The 24,861-nt window shown below is 34.9% G+C and overlaps 4 protein-coding genes across 4 annotated transcripts; 3 read left to right on the forward strand and 1 right to left on the reverse strand.

Moving 5' to 3' along the window:
- Positions 1 to 1,969: 1,969 nt before the first annotated feature.
- Positions 1,970 to 5,281, forward strand: LOC125202130 (ent-kaurenoic acid oxidase 1-like). The gene is made up of 8 exons (XM_048100472.1): positions 1,970 to 2,241; positions 3,402 to 3,879; positions 3,974 to 4,237; positions 4,311 to 4,400; positions 4,466 to 4,544; positions 4,624 to 4,730; positions 4,814 to 4,935; positions 5,011 to 5,281. The coding sequence occupies exons 1-8, from the start codon at positions 2,012 to 2,014 to the stop codon at positions 5,111 to 5,113; spliced, it is 1,473 nt and encodes a 490-aa protein (XP_047956429.1). The 5' UTR covers positions 1,970 to 2,011; the 3' UTR covers positions 5,114 to 5,281.
- Positions 5,282 to 7,576: 2,295 nt separating this feature from the next.
- LOC125202734 (ent-kaurenoic acid oxidase 1-like) lies at positions 7,577 to 9,297 on the forward strand. The gene is made up of 6 exons (XM_048101179.2): positions 7,577 to 8,038; positions 8,112 to 8,375; positions 8,455 to 8,623; positions 8,715 to 8,821; positions 8,908 to 9,029; positions 9,118 to 9,297. The coding sequence occupies exons 1-6, from the start codon at positions 7,577 to 7,579 to the stop codon at positions 9,221 to 9,223; spliced, it is 1,230 nt and encodes a 409-aa protein (XP_047957136.2). The 3' UTR covers positions 9,224 to 9,297.
- Positions 9,298 to 16,204: 6,907 nt separating this feature from the next.
- Positions 16,205 to 17,623, forward strand: LOC125219341 (E3 ubiquitin-protein ligase PUB23-like). The gene has a single exon (XM_048121295.2). The coding sequence runs from the start codon at positions 16,290 to 16,292 to the stop codon at positions 17,520 to 17,522; it is 1,233 nt and encodes a 410-aa protein (XP_047977252.1). The 5' UTR covers positions 16,205 to 16,289; the 3' UTR covers positions 17,523 to 17,623.
- Positions 17,624 to 24,042: 6,419 nt separating this feature from the next.
- On the reverse strand, positions 24,043 to 24,861 carry LOC125185520 (agamous-like MADS-box protein AGL80). Its single transcript, XM_048082072.2, has one exon. The coding sequence runs from the start codon at positions 24,859 to 24,861 to the stop codon at positions 24,043 to 24,045; it is 819 nt and encodes a 272-aa protein (XP_047938029.1).

A 24,861-nucleotide genomic window follows, 5' to 3' on the forward strand; every position in this document is an offset into this window, starting at 1 on the left:
CTCTTTAACCATGACTTGTGTATATTTTAGCCACACTTAATGTCCTCTAACATGTCTTCATCTTGATCAAAATCTAGAATATTGCTAGCTTGTGTTTGATGATAAGATTCAAACATTTGCCCAGAATGGATAATTTCTTCTATTCAGTTTCACCGAAAGTGTAACATTCTTGTTGGTTCGTAATCGATTTGGATTGTCAATTTTAACATCTTCATATGCCATCTTGCAGGTTTGCGGCTGCCGCCTCTTGGCCGAGAAACGGTATTCGGGCTATGATGAAATCTTTTTGAGATTTATCTCTGATGCCATGTTAAAAGTAGTACTTTTTATTTATATCAGTATATATATTGCGTCATTTTACATTAATTATATAATAAGCTAGAGGATCCTACACAAGGGAATTATTTACCGTAAAATACATAAAGAATGGATCATTGATTAATAATTAGCATATGACGAGATACTCGTGACCAATCACCGAGATCTTTCCAACAATACATCAGACAATTAATTTATAAAAATAGGAGTTTCGTTATTTGTTAAATTCTTTAAGTTATTAATTTAGCATAAGTTTTAATTTCTAGAAGGAGAAAATTGTGAAACGTCGTTATGAAGTGAAATGTTTATCCCTAATTTGATCTTAATCCAGTAGTAATGTAATAACCTAATACAAGTATTACTCCACTTGATTAATTATTATCTTGCCTTTCCTAGTTCCAACTTGAATAATTTGACTGTCACTGTAAATTAAAAGCCAAACTGCTTGGAGTTGGATTAAATAATACACCAGAGCAAGAACAGAAGCTGGCATCGAAGGGATTAATCATAAATTATTACAACATGAAAGATCCGAATACATTTCCTCAAACACATGGTTATTAATTAATCCAAGCACATTTATATTATATCATATTTAGATCTAGCTTAGCACCCTTTTTCCTTAATTTCCCTAATTAAATAATGCAGTCACTAGTCAGCATTAAACCTTGCAATTCATCAATCATATAACACCTTCACTTTTCATTGGTTCTCTCTCTCTCTCTCATTAATTCTCAAATTAAAACCTAAATCACTTTTTCTCAAGTAAAATTAAAAAATGGAGATACGTAAATGGCCCATATTTTGGGCTTCCATTAATGGTTAGAAAGCTAATGAGTCCCACCTGATCATGTCGACTGATCAATATGCATGAGTGGAATTGATGTGTCTAATGGAACACAACATCGAAAGGAAATTCCATTATTTGTGAGGATTTCATACAATTTAATACTGTGTATTTAGAATTTGTTTGTGATTGCAGGCACAAATGATCAGATACAAAAAGATCATGGAGCTTATTATAACTTCCATAAAATAAAAAGCAATTGAAAAAAATAAAATAATGAATGGTGTGCTTGGGGTGTTGTGTTAGTGGCTTAGTGCCCTTCAAGTCTTTTCCATGTGTTATCGTGTGCGTGCGAAGGATAGAGAGATGCTGAGTCATTATTATTATTAATTTAATTTAATTTAATAAGTTTTTAAAATTAAATAAATGGCCACAATCTTGGATAACACATGATTTTCAACGAAATTGTTGATTATTTAAAGATTGAACTACGTCATTAGTCGGTCCCTAACCTTTACGGTTGTTGCACCACAGACCCCTGACAAAAAAATATCCCCAGATAATAATGAATCTTATTAGTATAAAAAATTACAAAGTGTAAATAATGACAAAACTTTAATCACATATAAAGTACCGAACTTATTAAGAAATCATATAAGAAGTTGTTGACATAGGCAGAAATCATACGTCAGCAATATAATGGAGTGACAAAAATACCCTTATATGGCCTGAGGGTGTTTTAGTCCGAAAAATCTAATTCGTTATTATATTAAACAAAATATTCAACTCGGAAGCACTATTCTTCTCGCTTTGTGCATATATATAGATGACTTATGATGGGAGTAGCTAGACCGTGTAGTTGAATTTAATATTTCTCTTCTCTCTCATTAAATCTTAGGATTTGGTATGGGAATGGAAATAGTAGTTGTGGGTATTGTTTGTGCAGGTGTATTTTTATTGAAATGGGTGGTTGAGAATATGAATTGGTGGTTGTACGAGAAGAACCTAGCTAGCCACATAAGGTATGAATTGCCCCCTGGTGATTTGGGCTGGCCTTACTTTGGAAACATGTTCTCTTTCAACAAAGCCTTCAAGTCTCCCAATCCTGAATCCTTCCTAGCCACCTTTGTGAACAGGTTTACTCTTCTTACTTCACACACACACACACACACACTGAATAATTTTTTTATCATTAACTTGTTGCAAGCCGTTATTGTCTAAAAAAAGGGGTATAACTTTTTCTGAAATCAAGAAACTACATTTGTTTTGATCAAACTGATAAAAGAGTGTGTTTTGATCTAAACTTGCATCATGGCATATAGAATCAATGGTACACTTATTGTATTTTTTTAAGAGTAAGATGAATAGTCCCTTTCGGGGAGTGTTCAGTTTGCAAGATTGTATCCGGGATTAAATATGTAGTGTGTTTGGTTCATAAGATTCAATCCCACAACTCAATCCTAAATTGATAATTATGGGATAATTAGTTACTAACCCCCGATTACTAAAAAATCTCACCACTCAATCCTAGATTATATCTTGGTATTATTTTATTTACCGAACCAAAAAACCACCTTCATCTACTTTAACAAGTGTTATTGAAAATAATGATCCACGTATAATTATATAATATTCCTTCATCCTCTATAAATTTTTCATATTTCCATTCACTTTTATTACTGCATTCAACCAATTACCTATTTCATTTGAGTTATTTTATTATAAAATTAAAATATAAAAATATGATTAGTTTTTTTCTACTAATTTTTTTGAAAAGAGAAAATTATGTCGAATCAAAATGGAATATCTTTCATAGGGGACAGAAGGCGTGTAGAGTTTGCTGGTCAAAAATGGTTTACTTAGTATTTTAAGAGATAATTAATAGTCCCTGTCATGATCTACCTTAACAACTGGTATTATAACAAAGCATGCTGCTCTCTTTCCACGTTACCACTGTTGCATCCAATTTTATTTGATTCTGCCTATGTTTCATTTGTCGGTTATTTAAGAAAAAATTATACTATATGCGAGTCCTATCACATCTTCATGTGATCATGTCACATTTCATTACTACATGACATAGATGTAACATATCAAACACCCGATCATATATGTATACCGGTGAAGTAAAACACAAAATTACATAACGATAAAGTGCAACTTAATTGATAAGCTAAGGATCAGAGTCGCCACGCATAAATGAAAAATACACGATTACATCTGATATACCGATGTAGTAGTAAAAACACGGGATTCCGTATCTTAGTGAAGTAAAATACGAGACACAAACATGCAGGTTTGGGCGCACGGGTATGTACAAGGCTTACATGTACGGAAATCCGAGCATAATCGTGACAAGCCCAGAAGCATGCCGGAAAGTTCTAACAGATGATGACGCGTTCCAGCCCGGCTGGCCTACTTCCACTCTCAATCTCATGGGAAGGAAGTCTTTTGCCAATATATTCGACAACGACCACAAATGGCTGCGCAAGCTAACGGCCGCCCCCATCAATGGCTTCGAAGCACTGACCATGTACATGAAATACATCGAAGAAAACGTCGTTACAGCCCTTGACAGCTGGGCAGACATGGGACAGATCGAGTTCTTGACTGAGCTGCGCCGCCTTACTTTCAAGATCATAATGCACATCTTCCTCAGCTCGGAGGGAGAACACGTGAGGGAGGCGTTGGAGAAGGACTACACCATGCTCAACTATGGAGTCAGGGCCATGGCCATTAATCTCCCCGGATTTTCCTATTACAACGCGCTTAAGGTGCTTTTTCTGGCATTTATAGACTAAATGAGTTCTCTTTCTTCTGGGATGAGTTATCCTGTTTGGTCTGTAACATTTTCTGCTGGATTTTCAGGCGCGAAAGAATCTTGTAGCGGTATTGCAAGGGGCAGTGACTAGGCGGAGGGCACTAAAGAGGGAGAATCCGTCGTGTCCGAACAAGGACATGCTGGATAACCTTCTAGATGCTGCAGATGAGAATGGTAGAAGATTGGATGATGAAGAGATCATTGATATTTTGGTTATGTATCTGAATGCTGGGCATGAATCTTCAGGGCACACAACTATGTGGGCTGCCCTTTTCTTACAACAGAATCCTCATACATTTGAGAAAGCTAAGGTAGTAAAAAGTCCTAGTATTTCCTTTATTAATGACTAGTTTTAGCAGTGAATATGATTGAATGACATTTCAGGCTGAGCAAGTGGAAACTGTGAGGAAAAGACCAGCAGGGCAAAAAGGTCTGACACTAGAAGAAATACGGAAAATGGATTATCTTAATAAGGTATGCCTCTTATTTGATAACAAATTTCTATGATTGGTTTCCTAATCTGTTTTGTGCTTCGGCAGGTTATCGATGAAACGCTTCGTGTGGTCACATTCTCGCTGTCGGTCTTTAGAGAGGCAAAGAAAGATGTCAATGTTTGTGGTATGTAATTCATGTTAATGAAAAAACACAACATCTTAAACAATATAGGAATGAATTTGTGGTGATTAATTTGATATAGGTTACACAATTCCGAAAGGATGGAAAGCTCTGGTGTGGTTCAGGAGCGTTCACTACGACCCTGAAACATGGCCAGAACCGAAGAAGTTTGATCCTTCGAGATGGGATGTGAGTGTTCAATCTATTGCATATATATATGTAAGAGACGTAGTAGAAAAAAAATGAGAGAAAACCCTAATTAACATGTGCAGAATTTCACACCAAAAGCTGGGAATTTCATGCCTTTTGGAGGTGGAAGCAGATTGTGCCCTGGAAATGATCTAGCCAAGCTTGAAATTGCAGTCTTCCTTCACTATTTTCTTCTCAACTATGAGTAAGTTATGCTGTTATTTTCATACTGGTTACATAGAATCTTCATCCGACAAAAGCTCGAAAATTTGTAATGCAGGTTGGAGCGCGACAATCCTGATAGCCCGGTGATGTTCTTGCCACATACTAGGCCAAAAGACAACTGCCTAGGAAGGATAAGAAGGGTGTCTGCTCAAACTTGAATTTCTACTTGTAATTATCTCTTCAACTACGATCCATCATTTTAATGTAGTTGAAAGAAAGAAAAATAATATTCAGGTGTTGCATGTGGAACTTCATGGGAATTATTAGCATATGTTGATTGTTCAATAAAAGAATTCATCTCAAAGCTATATATATGATGAGTTTTATTTGGCGTTGATTTGAGTTTCAAATATTCAATATAAATCTTAACATGAATGAATAAACAAGTCATGGCCATTAATGATAATTGTTCAATATACTTATTAAATACATGCAGTTTGAGTTGGTATATTCAATATGTTCATTACCATGAATTTTAGACATTAAATTAATCAAGTAAAATCTTCTTTCAAAATTGTTGGGAATTATACTGATATATTTACGCAAGTAAGGTACTACTAATGTGATATCATTATAACACTTTTTTTTAGATAACAACAGATATTGACATTCATATGTAAAAATAGCAATTGCTATAATAGCACTCATAACAGGGGCGCCCGTCCCGCCGCCGTGTGGACGGCACCCCCGTCGCCCGTCGGCGCCTATTGGAGGCGAAGGGCCGGAGGATGGCTCGGGGGCGCCGCAGGGAAGGGCATGGCCGCTCGCCGCTCGGTGGTTGCTCGGCGCCTATTGCGTGCCGAGCGGGCGCTATCCCATTTTTGTTTCTATTTTTATTTTTATTTTTTTTTATTTCAACTCTATATATACTCCCTCCGTCTCGGATAATTCGTGTCACTTTGACCGGACACGGATTTTAAGAATTGTAATGAAAAGTGGGTTGGAAAAGTTAATGGAACGTGAGTCCTATTTTTATATATTAGTTTTATACTCCCTCCGCCCGCCATTAGGAGTCCCATTCATGGGCGACACGGATTTTAAGAAATGTTAAGAAAAATTGGTGGAAAAAGGTTAGTGGAATAGGGGTCCCACTTGTATATATTAGTTTTATACTCCCTCCGCCCGCCATTAGGAGCCCCATTCATGGGCGACACGGATTTTAAGAAATGTTAAGAAAAATGGGTGGAAAAAGGTTAGTGGAATAGGGGTCCCTTGTATATATTAGTTTTAAATAAAATGTAAGTGGAATGAGTTAGTGGAAGGTGTGACCCTATTACCATTTATGGTAAAAGTGAACCGAGACTCTTATTCGCGGACGGAGGGAATAATAAAATGTGAGTAGGAATGAGTTAGTGGAATATGAGGTCCACTACCAAAAATGGTAAAAGTGAAATGGGACAAATTATGTGGAACAGATCAAAATGAAAAATTGGGACGAATTATCTAGAACGGATGAAGTATTACTTATTGCATTTCATTTATTCACTCTTCTCATCCCCCGAGTATAAATTTTCGCTCTAGATATAATTAAATTGGAGGGTTGTGAGAGGATGGGATGGCTACTGGAGGACTGTGATTGTGAATGATTAAATAAATATTAACCAGAATGTAGTAATTTTGTAGTCAACTATTGGGCAAGTTTTGAAAATTTCATTTATGACTATTCACCAATTTTGGAAACAGAAAATTATTGATATATCTTCAAAAAGAGAAAATGACTATATATAATCTTAAATTATTTTATTTTACACAATTAAATCGTTTTATACATTTAACTTAAAAACTTGGGATCATTTTTACATCATGACCTCCTTTCTAAACTTGTGAGTCGAAGTCTCGAATAGATGGTCTCATGCCCAAATTTAATCATCATACTAAGTTATTGTCATGGGTTCATATAATGGCAGATCCAGATCCATGATTTTAACGATGAAGGCCTAAATTCAAAATTTATACTAGTAATATTTTTCCATAATATTTCTATGTATCTTAAATCAAATCATTCCACGATTAAATTCAAGGAAATATGTATTAATGAGCAGTTTAATCCAGTTCCTCTGGAGTGATGATGTATTCATACTCACAAATTTATCACATATTGCCTTGTTTTACAACTGCAAAATAATCTATACTCATTTGATTTTACCTCCTAATTCCCTCCTCTATATATAGTTACATTGGATATAAAAGAGGTATCAGTTGTCTTGATTTTCTGAATTAAGATGGGGGTGGGATTGTTGGTGGGGTGTTTTCTAGTGTTTTTGATAGTGAGATGGGTGGCTAGAAAGATAAATTTCTGGTTATATGAAAGCAAATTAGGTGCAACAAGATATGAACTTCCTCCTGGTGACTTGGGTTTGCCTCTCATTGGTAACATGTGGTCTTTCCTCAGATCTTTCAAGTCCAACAATCCCGAATCCTTTGTCTCAGACCTTGTTCACAGGTCTGTGTTAATACAAAAAAAATGTGTACTAAATGACGACGATCTTTAAATTTATGTTCATTTATCAATAAAAAAAAATGTGTGTGCTCATAATAATATTTATAATTATAATTATAATTGCTAGCTTGATTTCATCAGTACATGTCACGTGTGATAAATCAGATTCGGGCGCACGGGGATGTACAAGGTGTACATGTTTGGCCACCCTAGCATCATCGTGACAACCCCGGAAGCATGCCGACGTGTACTAAATGACGACGACGGGTTCAAGCCCGGGTGGCCCGCCTCAACCGAGGAACTCATGGGAAGGAAGTCATTTGTGTCCATCCCGGACCAAGAACACAAATGGCTGCGCAAGTTGACGGCCGCCCCTGTCAACGGCTTTGAGGCACTCACCGTGTACATGAAATACATCGAGGAGAATGTCATCGTAGCCTTGGAGAAATGGGAGAACATGGGACAAATCGAACTCTTAACCGAGCTTAGAAGGCTCACTTTCAAGATCATCATGCACATTTTCTTGAGCTCGGAGGGCGAGCACGTGAGGGAGGTGTTGGAGAAGGAGTACACCGCTTTAAACTATGGAGTCCGAGCCATGGCCATCAATGTGCCCGGGTTTGCTTACCATAACGCGCTTAAGGTAATGCGTTTGCTCGTTTTTTGTTTGAAGTTTTAATTGCTGGTTGGCTTAGATTTGGGGTTGATGGTTTTAGGCACGAAAGCGGCTTGTGGCTGTGCTGAGTGCTATAGTGAGTAAGCGAAGGGCGGAGAGAGAGGAGGATCCATCGCGGCCGAGGAGAGACATGATGGATGCTCTGTTGGATGCTGAGGATGAGAATGGTAGAAGATTGGATGATGAAGGGATTGTTGATATTTTGATTATGTATCTGAATGCAGGGCATGAATCTTCAGGGCACACAACTATGTGGGCTGCCCTTTTCTTACAGCAGAATCCAGACATGTTCAACAAGGCTAAGGTAAGTTTCCTTTTCACTACAAAGATTTTTCAACTTATTTGGTAATGATTGGATATACTAATGAGTAACATTGATTCAGGCTGAGCAAGAGGAGATTATAAGAAATAGGCCTTCTGATCAGAAAGGCTTGACACTGAAAGAAATCAGAAAGATGGATTATGTCAATAAGGTTATTGATGAAACGCTTCGCGTAGTTTCCTTCTCGTTGATGGTCTTTAGAGAAGCAAAGAAAGATGTCTCTGTTTGTGGTAATTAAACAATACATTTATCTCTTGGAAATCTTTGCAAAGAAACTAGAAAAAATAACTAATTTTCCCATATTTGTGTTTATATGCAAAGGTTACACCATTCCGAAAGGGTGGAAGGTCTTGGTGTGGTTTAGGAGCGTTCACTACGACTCTGAGACATGGCCCGACCCGAAGAAGTTTAATCCTTCGAGATGGGATGTGAGTGTTCATTGAGGCCATTGTCTTTATTATTGACAACCAACAACTCTTTAACATAATAGTTCTACATCCTTTGATATGTGCAGGACTTCATTCCAAAAGCGGGAAATTTCCTTCCATTTGGAGGTGGAAGCAGATTGTGCCCCGGGAATGATCTAGCCAAGCTTGAAGTTTCAATCTTCCTCCACCATTTCCTTCTCAACTACGAGTGAGTATACACATAAACATGAAACACCCGTTGTTCGTCTTGGAATATTTTTGTGACATGGCTCTTACAATCGCTTTGTTGATCACAGATTCGATCGAGCCAATCCTGATAGTCCGGTTATGTACCTGCCGCACACAAGGCCTAAAGACAACTGTCTGGGAATGATTAAAAGAGTGACTAGTAGAACTACATAGATTTTTACTATGTAAAAAGCTATTATGGCCTTTCTGCAGCTCCCTTCTTTATTTTGCATTTTTGTCTTGTTGAACTACATGTCTACATTTTACTACAATTAGAGGATTATCAAGAATTATTAAGTTCTTTCTTTTGCTGCTGGATTGGATGATTCTATTTGTCTTTACTAATTAGTACTACTATCTTACATTTGGTTCAATGTAATGTTTTCCTAGTGACAATAGTGAAAGATATATTTTGAGAACCTCTCTCTTTCTCTCTGTTCACTAACTAATACTACTACTAACAATATAAAGGGTGGGTAGAGTTGTCAAATGGTTGGGACGGCCCAACCCAACCGAGCCTAGGCATGCCTCGGGCCAATCAGCTTGGGGCCCGGCCCAGCTCAGGCCCACCATTGAAGCGAGTTGGACTGAATTTCTTTTTATAAATTCAGACTCAACCCAGACCCATTTAGATAGTGGGCTAAGCTGGGTCATGCAAATTTTTTTTTCATCAACGGTTTGAAATATAATACTCCATTACTTACTATATAAATTTATAACTAAAGGAATAGTAATAAAATAATTGCTATGGTTAATAGCCAAATTTATATCCCTGACAATATAAAGGGTGGTCTATCAGCTTAATGGGTGAGGCCCAAACTACTGGTCCAAGTTTCAAAACAGTAAAGATATTTTAAATTTTGTACTCCATTAATTGTGTCTTAATTAACAAGTTCAAATTCTTGTGTATATTTTCAAATTTGTAATGGCATGAATGATAGATTGATAGCCAATAATCACTCTTAGTTGTCATGTGATTAATAAAATTTTGGATAATTTCATCTCTACATTAATGTTTCGATGATTCTATATGAGACGCGTTTTTACAAATTCTTAGCATTTTATTTTTCAACCCAATAAATGAGATTTGCTGTTAGTTCTGCAGTATGGTTGAAAATTATAAAACAATAACTAATCGAGACAAATGAAAGATCAGAAAATCTCGGCGACTTTTGGGATTTAATGAGGTTTAAATTCTAGTACTCCACATTATGTCATTTTATACTAATTTTTGAGTGAAATCGTGGTGTGTTGTTTCACACTAATTCATTAACATCAAAAGTCCAAATGATGACCTAATTTTTCAAAATTTTAAATTAGGGGGTTGAGGGAATAAAAACATAAAGTAAGAGCTTTCAATTGTGGGATCATTAATTAATATCTCGATGGTGATGGTCAAAACAACCCCATTATATTTTAATCTCAGTCCAAATATTATTAAAATTTCTGAAAGAAAGGGGAGTGTGTCAGCCATGTGAGACTAAATAAATTTCAGAGTATTAGTCTTAAAAAGTGATATAAATTTCGAGGGAATTCTGATATTTTTCATGAATTCTGAAGGTGGTATTGCTAACTTTAAGATTGATATCTGCTGATCATTTTTTAAATCCGACAGATCTACAAAACATATTTTATCTTATTAACTACATATTATTCAAAGTTTAATTCAAGAATTAAGGTGTTGTAATGACGTCGTTTCATGTATAATATAAAATACATACTCCCTCCGTCCGCGATTAGGAGTCCCGGTCACTTTTGCGCACATATTTTTATAAAAATAATAAAAAATAGTTAGGGTTGAGAAATGGTAAAGTAAAAAAGAGAATAATGTTGAGAAGACTCTTGTCAATATTTTCTTTTTTACTTTACAATTTCTGCACTTTAACTATTTTTTATTTTTTTTATAAAACGGGTGCACAAAAGTGACCGGGACTTCTAATCGCGGACGGAGGGAGTAGATATTATGGCTAGCCATGTAAGATAAAAATCTGCTGGAAAAAATTACTCCTTCCGTTCCAATTAAGTTGAGACATAACTTTTGACCACGGAAATTAAGAAATTGTGTTGAAAAGTAGGAGATGAAAATAAAGTGAGAAAGATAAAGAGAGAGTAAATTAGATGGTGGAATATAGTAAGAGTGATTGGATGTTTTATTTTTTGTCAAAAGGAAAAATGACTCAATTTAGTTGGGACATCCCAAAGAAGAATACGACTTAACTTAGTTGGAACGGAGAGAGTACTAATTTTTGGGCCAAATTAGGAAAATTATACACTTTTAAAAGTTAGTGAATTTTAAGACCAATATCCTAAATTTATTAAAACAAGATGACAAAAAGAATTTAAAAAACACAAGGTAGATAGAAGACTGCCAATCAAAGAAGGTTATAGTTTCAACAATGTAGATACTTTTTAATATAATAAATCACATTATTATTTGTTTAAAGTTGACCACACAATATTTATATGGACTCAGACAGTAACTGGTAAGGGGTAATGTTTTCTAATGGAATGAAATATTAGACTTTGCACTTAAGTGTAAATCAACTAGAGTTAAATAAAATAGTACTATCAACGAAAATGGTGTTCAGGTTATCCACGATAAAAAATCAAAAAAATTATAGTATATCATATACTCTCTCTTCCGCCATTTATAGAAATGTGAAAAAGGTAGTAAATATAAATTCCAATTTATATACTACTCTCTTTGTATACCGTTATTTGTTTCAATTTACTATTTTCGTCTATTCGCAAATAATTCTCTAATTTTACTATTTGTAGACCGGGTAATAGATATCACATTCCACAAATTTTATTTAACTCACATTTTATTAGTATAAAATTAATTTATAAAAGTAGAATCCACTTCCACTAACTTTTTTCTTTCCCGTTTCATTACATTTCTTAAATATGAGAAATACACAAGAGTTAATGAAATTAATGTCAGAGAATTCGCTTCTTTAATTATTTAAACCATGTTTTCCATCTATTATCTTTAATTGTTTTATTTATTTATCTGTATTTAGTTATAAGTTATAACAAACCGTCAAAATTATGCAGTCTAGATAGTATAAAATGTCTACATTAGCACTTAAATTCTACTGGAATAGTTCGTCAAAATAATGTTTATCAGTATTTAGTTACCATTTTCGATAATAGACTCCACATTCCACTAACTCATAATCACTTATATTTATTATAAAATTAATATATAAAAATAGGACTTAAATAATATTAACCTTTTCAATCTACTTTCTATTATATTTTAAAACCATTACTGAATCAAATAGGAAACAAATTACTAAGGACCAAAGAAATAGTATTAAATGACAGCAAGGAGCTAATTCTGCTATTTCGTATCAAATGAATATTGTATATTTTATTTTTCAAAAATATGAAAGTAAGGAACCGAATTTAATTGAAAGTCAGAAAACAGATGTTTATGTGGTGCCACTGACACATATTAATACACGTACATTTGACCAAAATTATATAAATACATGTATTTTCAGTATTTAAATTAAAAATTGCAGACAATCTTAACTCAGATACAGACTGGTCAGTGGTCACAAAAAAAAAGGGTAAATTCTATCTAATGTAGCTGTCTTAATTTAGAGATATTTAAGTAGGATAATGTATGCTTAGACAGCAAATTCATTATACATTATGGCATTCTTTGATAAGATTTGCTTATATACTATATTATCGTTTACATTAAATTAGATATAAATCAAGTGTTTACACCTAATTTTTTTTAGTGTTCATCATTGCAAAGCTTGTACATCTGTTAAAATGTTTCATCATTCATCAATCGAATATCATTCTTAAAATTTGATTTTGCTGATGCTATACACATATATGTACAGCAATTTTTTAATTTCTAATCGTTAATCTTGTCAACGCTGTATGTTTGATTTTGTAGCTAATTCAGCATTTTCGTACTCGTATATATTGTGACCATTATATATACAATATGACTTTGTATATGTTTTTATATATATATCAGGTCTGAACTTATGTTAGTTGATAGCAACAAACACGATAAGGTCTTGTTAACACGATGGATACAATCAAGATCAGATAATTCTAAATAAGGATAGCGTTGATAGTTTAATCTTAAGAAATTCTAAACCATAATCTAATTCTTAGTAGTTGCTTAAACCTAGAATTTTGAAAGGACTATATAACATAAAAAGTCTTAAATTATATACCTTGAAAAAGTACAACTGTTACACACTCCAATTTCCTACACAATTTTGGAAGGCACACAACCGTGACCAATATGTCATTGACCAACAAGCAGATGGCCTAACAAAAGAGCTAGCTGTGACCAACAAGATCGTTGGCCTTAAGGGGGTCGATTATTGACATATTTTTTTTTATTAAAATTAATATATTATGCAAGTATATGGTGAAATTATATTATTGTTAAGATAAACACAAGTATTGTATCAATAGACACTAATGATCTGATCACAAATATTACATCGAGTAATGATGGAATAAAATACTATACTACTATTAAACGATGAAAAAAAATTAAGTACTCTTTCTATCCTACTTTAAGTGATACATTTTCATTTTAGGGACGCCCCACTCTAAATGACATATTTTCTAAAATATAAACATCACTCATTGTACTTTTTTCTCTCTAACAATATTGCATCGTGGAATAAGAAAAACTCCACTTAGAATGGGACGGATGGAGTATAAAATAGATCATATAAGCAAGAGAATCATTGAGTAACAATTTCATCAACTCTTTTGTAGTTCCAATTGCTTATTTTCATTCAATTATAAGATTGGAAGAATTTAACTAACGGTAGACTAGACAGATGAACTAAATCAACATAACACAAAACATGTTCAATCTAACAAAAACTAGACAAAATCCGAAGAAATTGAACTTGGCTCTATTTGTTCTTCCTTGAATTATATGTTTGATGCTCTCATTCTCCAAAATACAAAATATAAAGCTATTCTCTATAGATAAAAGTTGTATTTTTCAAACTGCAAAGGTGTATTTATAGCTGGAAGGAAGCTAGTGAAATTAGGGCTACAAGAACACAAAAATGGGACAAATAATTGAAATCCCACACGTAGGCACGGGTCGTGAGAATGGACCATGACTCATGCTTAGCTCTCGACAAGGCACTCTCAGCTGATCCCGCCCCACCACACGACTCGCACAGGAAGGTGGTGCACTCGTGGGGGTCGTGCAGACATCAGGTTTTTTCTTCTCTTCGTTGGTGCTGCATGGGTGGCGCAACAATACTTGCTCGTGCGTGACCTATGCATTGGGTTTTAATCCTTTTAAAACCATTTTCTACTTCAAAACTCAACAAATTATCAACATATATATTAGGAACTAACTCAAATACTCCTACAAAACATCTAAATCACTTTGTGTTTATAAATATACCATCAACACTTCAAAAAGCTTCCTTATTGTTTCCCAACTAAAATTAAAGGACGCAAATGAAAGCATCCTAAAAAAAAGCAAAAGATTAAGTTAATTTGTCCTTCATTTAGGAATGCTTTATTTTGCATCCTAAATTGTTGTTGTTTTTAAAATTTTCCAAGTAAGTAATTGCTTCTTAATTTGTGTTCCTAAAAAATAAGTTTTTTTAGTGAATTGTTGAGTTTATCAATTGTTGTAAACTAAAATATCCCACATCAGTTGTGAGTTTTGAGAGATACACAACTGTGATCCATGAGCAAATTCAGAATGAGAGCCGGATAACAGAACCATCTGTGACTAACGAGATTGTTTCCCCTGGGACGAGACTCTAAGATCTCGCATCAGTTGTGAAAGACACATATTCGTGACCAACATGTATGTGACCAATAAGCATCTCAAAGCTACAATTGAATTAACCGTGACCAACGAAGATGTTGGTCTCCATCTGACATTGGTTATGAAAGCTAATTGGCGTAAGGTTTATCGATGAATGAGTTATTTCTCCTAATCAGTTAATCTTTTGGGATGAGTTTTTCTTTATCTTGTCGATATCACCTTGCTATTGAGTTGGTATTAGTTGTGCTAGATTTGGGTGTTGCTTTTAGCTATGGACTAATCTCGTGCTCAGGTTAGAGCCATTTCAATTCATATAAGAAAGAGAGATCGAGAGGACGATGAGGCAGCTGAACAGCCAAGCTAATTTTTCTTCTAAAGATAACGTGAGAAAAAGATGATCGCATTCCGCGCCGCTGTTATGTAATTTGATTTGACTTTTCTTTATATTACTAAGTCATTTATTTAGAGTAGTAATTAAATGGAAAATATAGTCAGGAAAGAGATTTTAAAAAAGTCTAAAGAGGAATACAATTACACATGTATCGATGACCGTATTTATTAAATCTGTGCATGTCGTTGGCGAAACGTTAGATTTTACTTTTTTCAGTGTGTACAAGTGGCTTATACTTATACATACAAAGTCAACTTCACCAAACAGCCCATCAAGTAGTACCTATTTATATTTTCGCCCCTTACTTTCAATGCAACAAGTAACGTTCATCTAGCTGGTGCCTCACTAAGGATTGAGATTTGAGACACTATATCTTTCTCTAATTATTCATACTTACCATATTATGTTGTAATCAATTTTTTTGCTTGATTGAGCCCTTTCTAATTTTACCTTATAATGATTGCTCAAACTCAAATACTAGTATATAAAATCCATAATATATAGTATTAATCCAAATAACTTTTTCTCTGAATTCAGCAAAAAGAATACAAATCATGATAATAACAACAAAAATAAAAAATGTTTATACTACAAAATATTCGATTATAAAAATACTATATTTACGTACAGATAAGCTTATATAAATTTCATTACCGTGATTTAATAGTTATTCCAAAAGCAATAATAATTCATCATTCATCATTTCGGAAATCCATTTGATCATGTTTGCAAATTCCAGATTAGTCGCACCAACACCAACAAAATATTTGAATTTAATTAAAACAAAAGAAAATCTCGGTGGTCAAATTGGTAATACCAAGAAATACCGGGGCGGATTCAGAAATAAAATAATTTAATTCGAAGTTGTGAGAGAGTAACTCGGATCCCACAGTTTCGTTGTCCCTTCCATGTCTACACGCCAGATAAGTTTTGACTCTCCTCTTTCTTCACACTTCCACCAATCTCTACACCATCTATATATTCATTGTCAATGCCTCGCATAAAAAGTCTTCAAAAAACACTCACATTTACAAATTCAAACCCCCTTTTGAGAAATGGATGGAATCCCTTCCATGGACTGCCCTCAGGATTTCCGCTGCCCGATTTCCATGGAGATCATGAAGGATCCTGTCACCATCTCCACCGGCGTCACCTACGACAGGAAAAACATCGAGCGATGGTTCCTCACCTACAAGAAGACCACCTGCCCCGCCACTATGCAATGCGTCGAGGCTTTGGATATGACTCCCAATCACACGCTCCAGCGCCTGATTTCCGCCTGGCAATCGCGGCGGACGCCGCCGGCGGCGGCGGCGGCGTCGCCAAAGAGAGATGAGCTGGCAGCCGCGCTCGGGGAGATCGATTCGACGCCGTTTAAGGTGAGCTGCTTGAAGAGGCTGAGGTCGATTGTGGAATTGGGGGATGAGGTGAAGGAGGATTTCAAGAGGTTGGGCGGGGTTGAGGTGCTGGTGCGGATAATGGAGCAGGTTTTGGGGGAAAATTCGGATTTCGCGGTTTTTAGGGCTTGCGAGGAGGCGGTGGCGGTGCTGCGCCACATTCCCGTTTCCGACGGCGATGAGCAGATTCTGGAGGTGCTGATGAGCTCCAATTGTATGAATTCGATGGCGATCGTGCTGCAGCGCGGGGGCGCGGAGGCGAGATTCGGCGCGGTGGCGACGTTCGAGAAACTGGCGAGGGCGGACTACCAATGGAACTACGCGGCGCAGGATCAAGGCGTCGGCTTCTTCAAATCGCTGCTGGAGATCGTGTCCGACGAGATCTGCAGCAAGGCGAGCTCGTGCGCGCTGAAGCTGCTGGTGCAGATGCTGGAGGCGTCGAAGAAGTCGAGGCTGAAGGCGATCGAGGCCGGCGCGATATGCACGCTGGTGGAGCTGCTCCCCGAATCGAGCAGATCTAAGTGCGAGAGGATTATGCAATTGATCAAGCTGCTGTGCGAACTGGCGGAGGGGAGGCTGGCCTTCACGGAGCACGGATTGGGGATCGCGGCGGTGGCGAAGAAGATGCTGAATGTGTCGAGCGGAGGGGCGACGAAGATTGGGGTGAAGATACTGATGCTGGTGGCGAGCTTTCACGCGACGGAGAAGGTGGTGGAGGAGATGCTGATGTGCGGGGCGGTGAAGAAGCTGGTGGCGCTGCTGCATGTCGGGGCGGGGCAGTCGACGACAAAGGAGAGGGCGGCGAAGATATTGAAGCTGCACGGCCGGGAGTGGCGGCGGTACCCTTGTTTCACGAGTGACGTCAGGGATTACTTGGGGTTGGGGGAATGAAAGTCTAAATTCATTTTTTTTTCTTTGAAAAAGGAAATATAGATATTTGTAATATATTTTAACGATGAAATATACAGAAATATTCTTTCTTCCAAGTAAAATTGTGCAAATGAGGTTTTTTTTTTCATTTTTATTAAAAAATTGTGATTTTATGCTTAATTTCATCGGAGAAATTTTGAATCTGTAATAGTGTGACTCGTTCCTTATTGTAATAGATGTAGTAGGCTATGAGCACACTCAGTTGAAAACTTGGACGAAGAATAAGCAATTTTGTGATTTAATAAATACTACTAGTATATTGTTGAGGCACTTTGTCTGACTTGCAAGGAAGAGAGCTAGGGCCAAGTGTGTTTAATGCAATATTTTTGGGTATATATGGGGGTTTACTCTTACTTGTTACTAACATATGTCAATGCAAATGAATTTTTATTTAAATATTTAATTTTAATTAGTAGTGTGTATTTTGATCGAGTATATGTATTGAACCATCGGTAGTAATGCCTACGGAACAGTAAATTGTCTTGGACTCTTGGTAGCCATTCAGAAAGAATGGGTAATTAGTTTTTTTTCTCTTGAACACTCCTGCTTATAATTATTCACGTAAAATATTTATTTGATAAAAAAATAATCTTCCATTATCTAAAGTCATTATTTGTTAGGGACAGAAAATCAATTAAACATTTATATGATAGACACAGAAAAGAAAAAATTAAATTGCATGCCAATTGTCAAAATTTAATACTCCCTTTCCCTTCTGTCTCCAACAAATATCCTTTATTTTGTTTATACTTCAATAAATATCCTATTCAACATATACTATTTTAATAAACAGACTTTACATTTCATTATTTTATTTCAATTTAATTATATAGAATTCACATTGCACTAATATTATCTTCCTACTTACCATTCACATTGTCAAACAATTTTTAAAATTTAAGCTGATCAAACATTGAAATATAATAAATTAATATTAATTGGACGTAAACCATGATTTATTAAAACAAGTCTCTAACTACATAAACATTGACGTTATTGCTAAAATGTTTCTCAATTTTGATTTCTTAGTAATTAATTTGTTAGCTTGAATTTATACTAATTACTACAATTATATAGCAAACTTATTTCCATTGTTCATTTTATAATTTGAACTTTGAACTAAAAATTTAGCTAACCGACGCTGTCGTACCATATAAAAGATGAAATCGCATTTAAAATAAAGCAATGATACATCATGATTTGGCATTTAAAATGAAACAATGATAACGCCAACGTTTCATTTGCGTCAATTAGCCAAAATTTCAACTTTGTTTTATAAAATGAATGATGAATTAAAGATAAGCTTTGACTATATTTGTAATTAATGTAAATTCTTCCTAAAATCACGAATAGGTCAAAGTTGGGATAACATAAAACTTTAATGTTTTCTTAAATATTCCATGAATTTAAATTATGAGGTGTATCTTTATTTTTGTTTATTACTTTAGTATTTATAGTAACCTTAACTATGTCGTTTTAGATTATTGAATTCACTACATCATCTATTTCAGTTTTGAATGTAGCGTTCGTAATATTTCATTATAGGTTATAACATACTTCCTCAGTCCCATAAAAATATAAGCATTTGAAATGGCACGAGAATTAATACAAATTGATAAAGAAAGAGAGAAGATGAGAAGTATAATAAAAGTAAATGGTGGATAATGAGACCCACTCACCCACATTATTAGTAGTGTTTAATAATGTGAGTATAGTGGTATAACATCATACTTTTACACGTACATAAATCAATCATCGACTTGGATCCACTTTAATATCATATGGAAATGGGTCACTTATTCTCTTAAAAAACCTTATTAGAAATGAGGGCTATCCACACTTATTATAAAGGTATGCCAAAGTCTTCTTTTTTATCAATACCAAATTGATGTATACGATTTACCATATTTTTAACAAATTCTAAATATTATGAGGAAAAACCAAAACTTTAGTCGAGGTTGGTAGAGTTTACTATCAATTTTAACTCCAAATTTAACTAGGCAGTGTTATTTTTGTTTAAATACACAACAAATACTAGTCGCTAGAGTTTTGCTCTTTAATTCACTTTGAACTGTAGGTCAAGCTTTCGTTTTCGATCGCATTACAGAATTTTGTGTGTAGTCATATAAAATAATTTGTACTACTACTCTCTCTGTATCACTCTAAACAATAACAATACTCTACATTACTTAATTTAATATGAGTTTTTATGCATTATTGTTTTGTACATATAAATAAAGAAAGAAGAAAATACGAAACTAGTGTTTCTATTTTAAGAAATGTCTTAATTAGAATGTAATATCTAAAAAGTGAAAATGTGTCCCGCCCTTCAAGTGGGTGAAAGAAGTATATTAGAGTCCGATACTTCAATAATATACGTTGGATTTTGGCAAAGCGTTTACACAAAAATATTTATTAAAATATGAACAATTTTCTTATTATATACGTACGTCAATGAATTGATAGAATTTAATGAGACATGTAAGAGTATTTTAGACGATTAATTTGATTGGGTCGACGGAAAACAATCTCAATCCTCGGTGACCTGAGAAAAAGTCATCATCATGTGGCCAACACCTATATTTTTTAAATATTTTTAATTAATCATAATATTGTTTTTCTTTGACCTAAAATAAAAAAAATATTAACATCCATTTAATAGAATTTTTTTTTTCTATATTTAACTCAAAGTAAGTATAATCATCAATAGTTTCTCCTTTTTTTTTTTTTTACTTCAATGCTAATTAAATAGTTTCTAAATTATCATTTCTAGTCATATATACGGCTAATTAGTAATTACACTTAATGATGAAATCAATTAGTGTTATTGGGAAACCGACCAAAGAAATTGTCTCTTACACATCCGCACAGCGAGGTAATCTCTATCTATCACTCAAATTAAAAAAAATTATCTGCACCAGTAATAATCTGCATCAGCATTCGGATATAGTCTCTATCGTCAATTTAATTATTACCATATATTCTAAAAATAAATTAATGCTAGTTGCAGTGTGAAATTAGGGCCATCATTATCTCCATTAATTGGAGAGCTATCGCTTTAGGTCAAACAGAATCTTAGTTTAACCACCAATTTTATAAATACTTATTTTCCATTTGATTTAGTTTTTATTCAATTTGAATTTCATAGTCTTTGGCAACCGAACTTAGACGAAATTAGGTGCTTATTACATTTACTTTGTTGAGTGTAATGACCCAATTGTGTTGGTGCAGCTACTATTCAAAGATGATTTTTGTAAATAATTTCGAGCATTTTAAATTTTAAATTGCTACACATTTAAGATATGAACATATACCAACTAACTAATTCGTATCTCTGACTGGGTTCGAATTAATTTTAAAGATACCCATATCTTTGACTTTATATTCTGTTGTAAATTCCAACATATACATACTTATAACGTATATTAATTTTGATGATACATGAGCTTGACTTATAATTAGGGCCATTAGGCATCATCTTTTAGGAAAATTCATATTCTCAAACGGGGACGATTTTGTTTTACATAATGAATAAGATTAAGCATTTTACTATAATTATCCAACAAATGAGAAAAGGATATTTTTATTTTGATATAATAATTTATTTACAGCGAGTTAATGAGTCATACCACCATAAAGAAGCTACTGAAAAATAAAAAAAGTAAATAGTTTTGCTGGATCAATAAAAGTGTTATTGTTGTACACTTAATTAATGGGCTAAACCGTAGCTGAGCCCTTACCCTCCAAGAAGCCCATTTAATTACTTTAGACCATGCCCAACATCAGTCTAACGGATCGCTATTTAAATTAATCTACCTTGGACCAAGCCCACTTATAACAATATTACATGCACAAATGTGTCGTTCGGACTCATTATCATATGACTAACTATCTAGGATTAATAAGTTAGAATTATTTTTGTTGGAAATAAGTGGCTATAACTATTATCATATAAATATCCATAGATTAAGTTGTGAGATTTAATATCATGAATCAAATATAATACATATCTAATCATGAGATATAATCTTCTAAATCTCCCAAAATTGACTATCTAATCTAATCTAAGTATAATTATGCATACAAATATTTGTATGGTTAGGAAATAACAGTTGGTTTTATAAGAAAGTTAAACTCAAAACCTTAAATATAATCCAGACTTCATATATGAATGAAAAAGGCAAACCAAAGATTGGTAAAAAAGAACAGCAACGATAATACAAATAGTAGCAAATTAAACCAATACAATAATCAAAAGCAAATAATAGTTTCACACAATAATATGTGACACATTGAGGGATTGATCTAGCAATACACAACAAATTCAAGTGACGCTAATATGGCTAACGAAACAAACTCCTCAAATCAAAATATGAAGAATACAAGTAGCGAAAAAAGAAAAGAAAAGAAAATCCACTATGGAAAACAAAAACAACTAAAGCCCTAAATTGAAGCTGCCTACCCAAATAGAATATCGCGGACTAAAAGAATTAAGTGTCGCCTACCCGATACAAATATAGTCTCTAACAACTAGATAATTTTAAAAAACAAAGATTTTGGGTGATTTAAGAAACAACTAAATAATATAAAAATAGTCTCCAATGAGATTTTGAGCGATGCCTACAATCAAAGGCATTATCATAACTACTGCGAACTGACTCATTGATTTATGGTGGCGAGATTGCACAACCAATCTAAGCGTGTTCACATAGCAAGCAGTAAAACCTACTCCACTTAAATCATAGTATGCTGACTACAAATCATAGTTATTATATTTATTTAAGTGGGTATAAAGCCCACGATTCCCACAGTTATAGTAGCTTCGGTACGGTGTACTCTCTCCGTCCCGTTGAAGATGATCATCTTTCCTTTTTGATTTGTCCCATTCAAGATGATCCATTACTAAAAATAGAAACACATTTTATCTCTATTTTATTACTTATCTCTTACTTTACTCTCTTCACTTAACACACAAAATAAAGTTGCATAAAATCCCGTGCCGCCCAAGAAAGAGGTTATATTCCTTGGGACGGAGGGCGTACTAAAAAGTAAATACGTTCGCAACTTTACAATAAAACAAATTTCATCTATTTCCAAATACTAGTAAAAGCAATAAAATTTCCATTACTTAGAAAAGCAAGCTAATTTTTTTAGAAATTTCAAAATACACTTCATCGCAAAAGCAAACATCTAAGCTTATCAAATCGAAGGGATTTAGCCAATTTATCAGAATGATGGCTAAGATCGAGGCATTGTCATCATAGAGCGTGACAATGAGGCTCTGTGATGACGGTGGTTACGACATGAAGGCAGGGGTGACATGGCATGAACACGAGATTTTAGAAGGTTTTGTTTTATGTGTTAAGCGGAGAGAAAAAATGTAGTAACTTTTATACTAATGTGAGAGGAATTCTTTTTCAAAAATAATAATATGATATCTTTAGTGGGACAAACGAAAAAGGAAAATAAAACATCTTTTAAGTACGAAGAGAGTACATATTTTATGTTTAGGACTAGGTCTAATCTACTCATAAATGATAAATGCATTGACATTAAGCTTGATTTTGTATACACTTATTCCTATCTTTTTATTTAATACCGGCTAATATCAATCATTATTACATTCCTATCTATTAATTAAGGCACGTTATTGATATTTAAATTGGTAAAAAATATGAAATGTTTTTGGGTCAAATTTATTATGTACGCTGTCATGAGAAGCCATGATGATGAACAATGGTTAAAAAAACATGTGTAATCAGTAATTTACTCCTAAAAATTCGATCCCTGTTTCAGATGCAACTATCTCTTCTCTATTTACTGTAACAGATGTAACGATTTATTCTTATTTTATTGTAACGAGATATTATCTGCAAATTTTAATTTAGTAAATGCAATGAAGATTTATTACTAGTTGAGTTGTAATATTTCCGCGTATAAGATTATTTTACTTTCCCTATATATAATATTACAAATACACATGAAAATCATTGCAAACAATGTAACTAACGGAGAGTTACATGACAACTTAAGTCTTAATATGCTTTATTATAAAATTTAATATTTTTACTTCTTTCTAGTAAAAAGAGCATGTTTAGTTTTCTTTCTGAAATGGAGTAGTTATGTCTCACTTCGTAATATAAAAATTTAAATAACAAGTGTATGAAAAAGTGGATGTAATAAGTAAACGCCTGCTATAGAAATTTTCCGCCTTTTTAAAAGGAAGTAATAATAATATTAACATATAAGAAGATCATATAACTCAAATTCTCTGCAGTTTAAAATGGAAGTAATAATAATAGTATATCTACGAAGATCATATAACTGCTAAAATTGAGAAGACACAATACACTTTAATCAAAACAAATTACTCAACTCCAGATTCATCATTCATCAATCAACCAGGATACAAATCGCATATTAACTTAACCCTAAACATAAAAATTCTAAACCCGCCATGTCTAAATCACTAATGAGAGCATCACGGGTTGAAAGGATTAGGATTAGGATTAGGATTACGATTAGGGTTAGGATTCGGATCCGGATTCCGATTCTGGCCAGACTGAGAAGAGCCAGACTGGTCGAAAAAGTAAGGATACGGCAGCACCATCCCGGGATCCCACCCGAGCCCGCTCCCTTCCATCCCTCCTCCTCCTCCCGGGCTCTGGACCAGATTCCAGGGGAAGCTCTCCATGCCATCCTCCTCCATCCGCGGTGGAGCCTCTTCCACCGCAGGAGGAGGAGGAGGAGGAGGCATCGCCAGCATAGGCAGCTGCGGCAGGAGTGGAGGCAGCGGCGGAGGCGCAGCCAGATTGCGCTGGTGCTCCGCCGCCATCGCCTCCATCCTGGCTTTGATATCCCGGAGCGTCTGGCTGATGACAAAGTTCATCTCCGAGACGTCATGGATCTGGAGGTCGTCTAAGGAGGCTTGGCCGAGGATGCATCGGAACATAAAGGCCTCAAGCTCGCGGCAGGTGTTGTCCTTCTGGAGGCGGCGGAGCTGCTCCGTCGTCTTCTTGATCCGTTGCCGCGTGAAGCTCTCCTGGTTGACCATCTTCCGGCTCTGGTCCATGACGGAGAGCTTGCGGAAGCGGGCCAGGATGGACTGCGCATCAAGAGGCGACGGCCATACAACCGGCACGGGGTCGTACTGGCTGTAGATGATGACGCAGGCTGGCACACCACAGAGGGTGCTCAGCTCGCTCACCTTCTTAATAAGACCCTTCTTTCGCTTCTTGTATGAAGCTTTTCTCTCCGAATCATTCGTAATGTAGGCAAGAGTTACCTTCTTTCTAGTCAT

This window comes from Salvia hispanica, chromosome 2 (genome assembly GCF_029641045.1).
Source record: "Salvia hispanica isolate PSC_SH4W2 chromosome 2, Shi_PSC_v1, whole genome shotgun sequence".
Lineage (NCBI taxonomy): Eukaryota > Viridiplantae > Streptophyta > Magnoliopsida > Lamiales > Lamiaceae > Salvia > Salvia hispanica.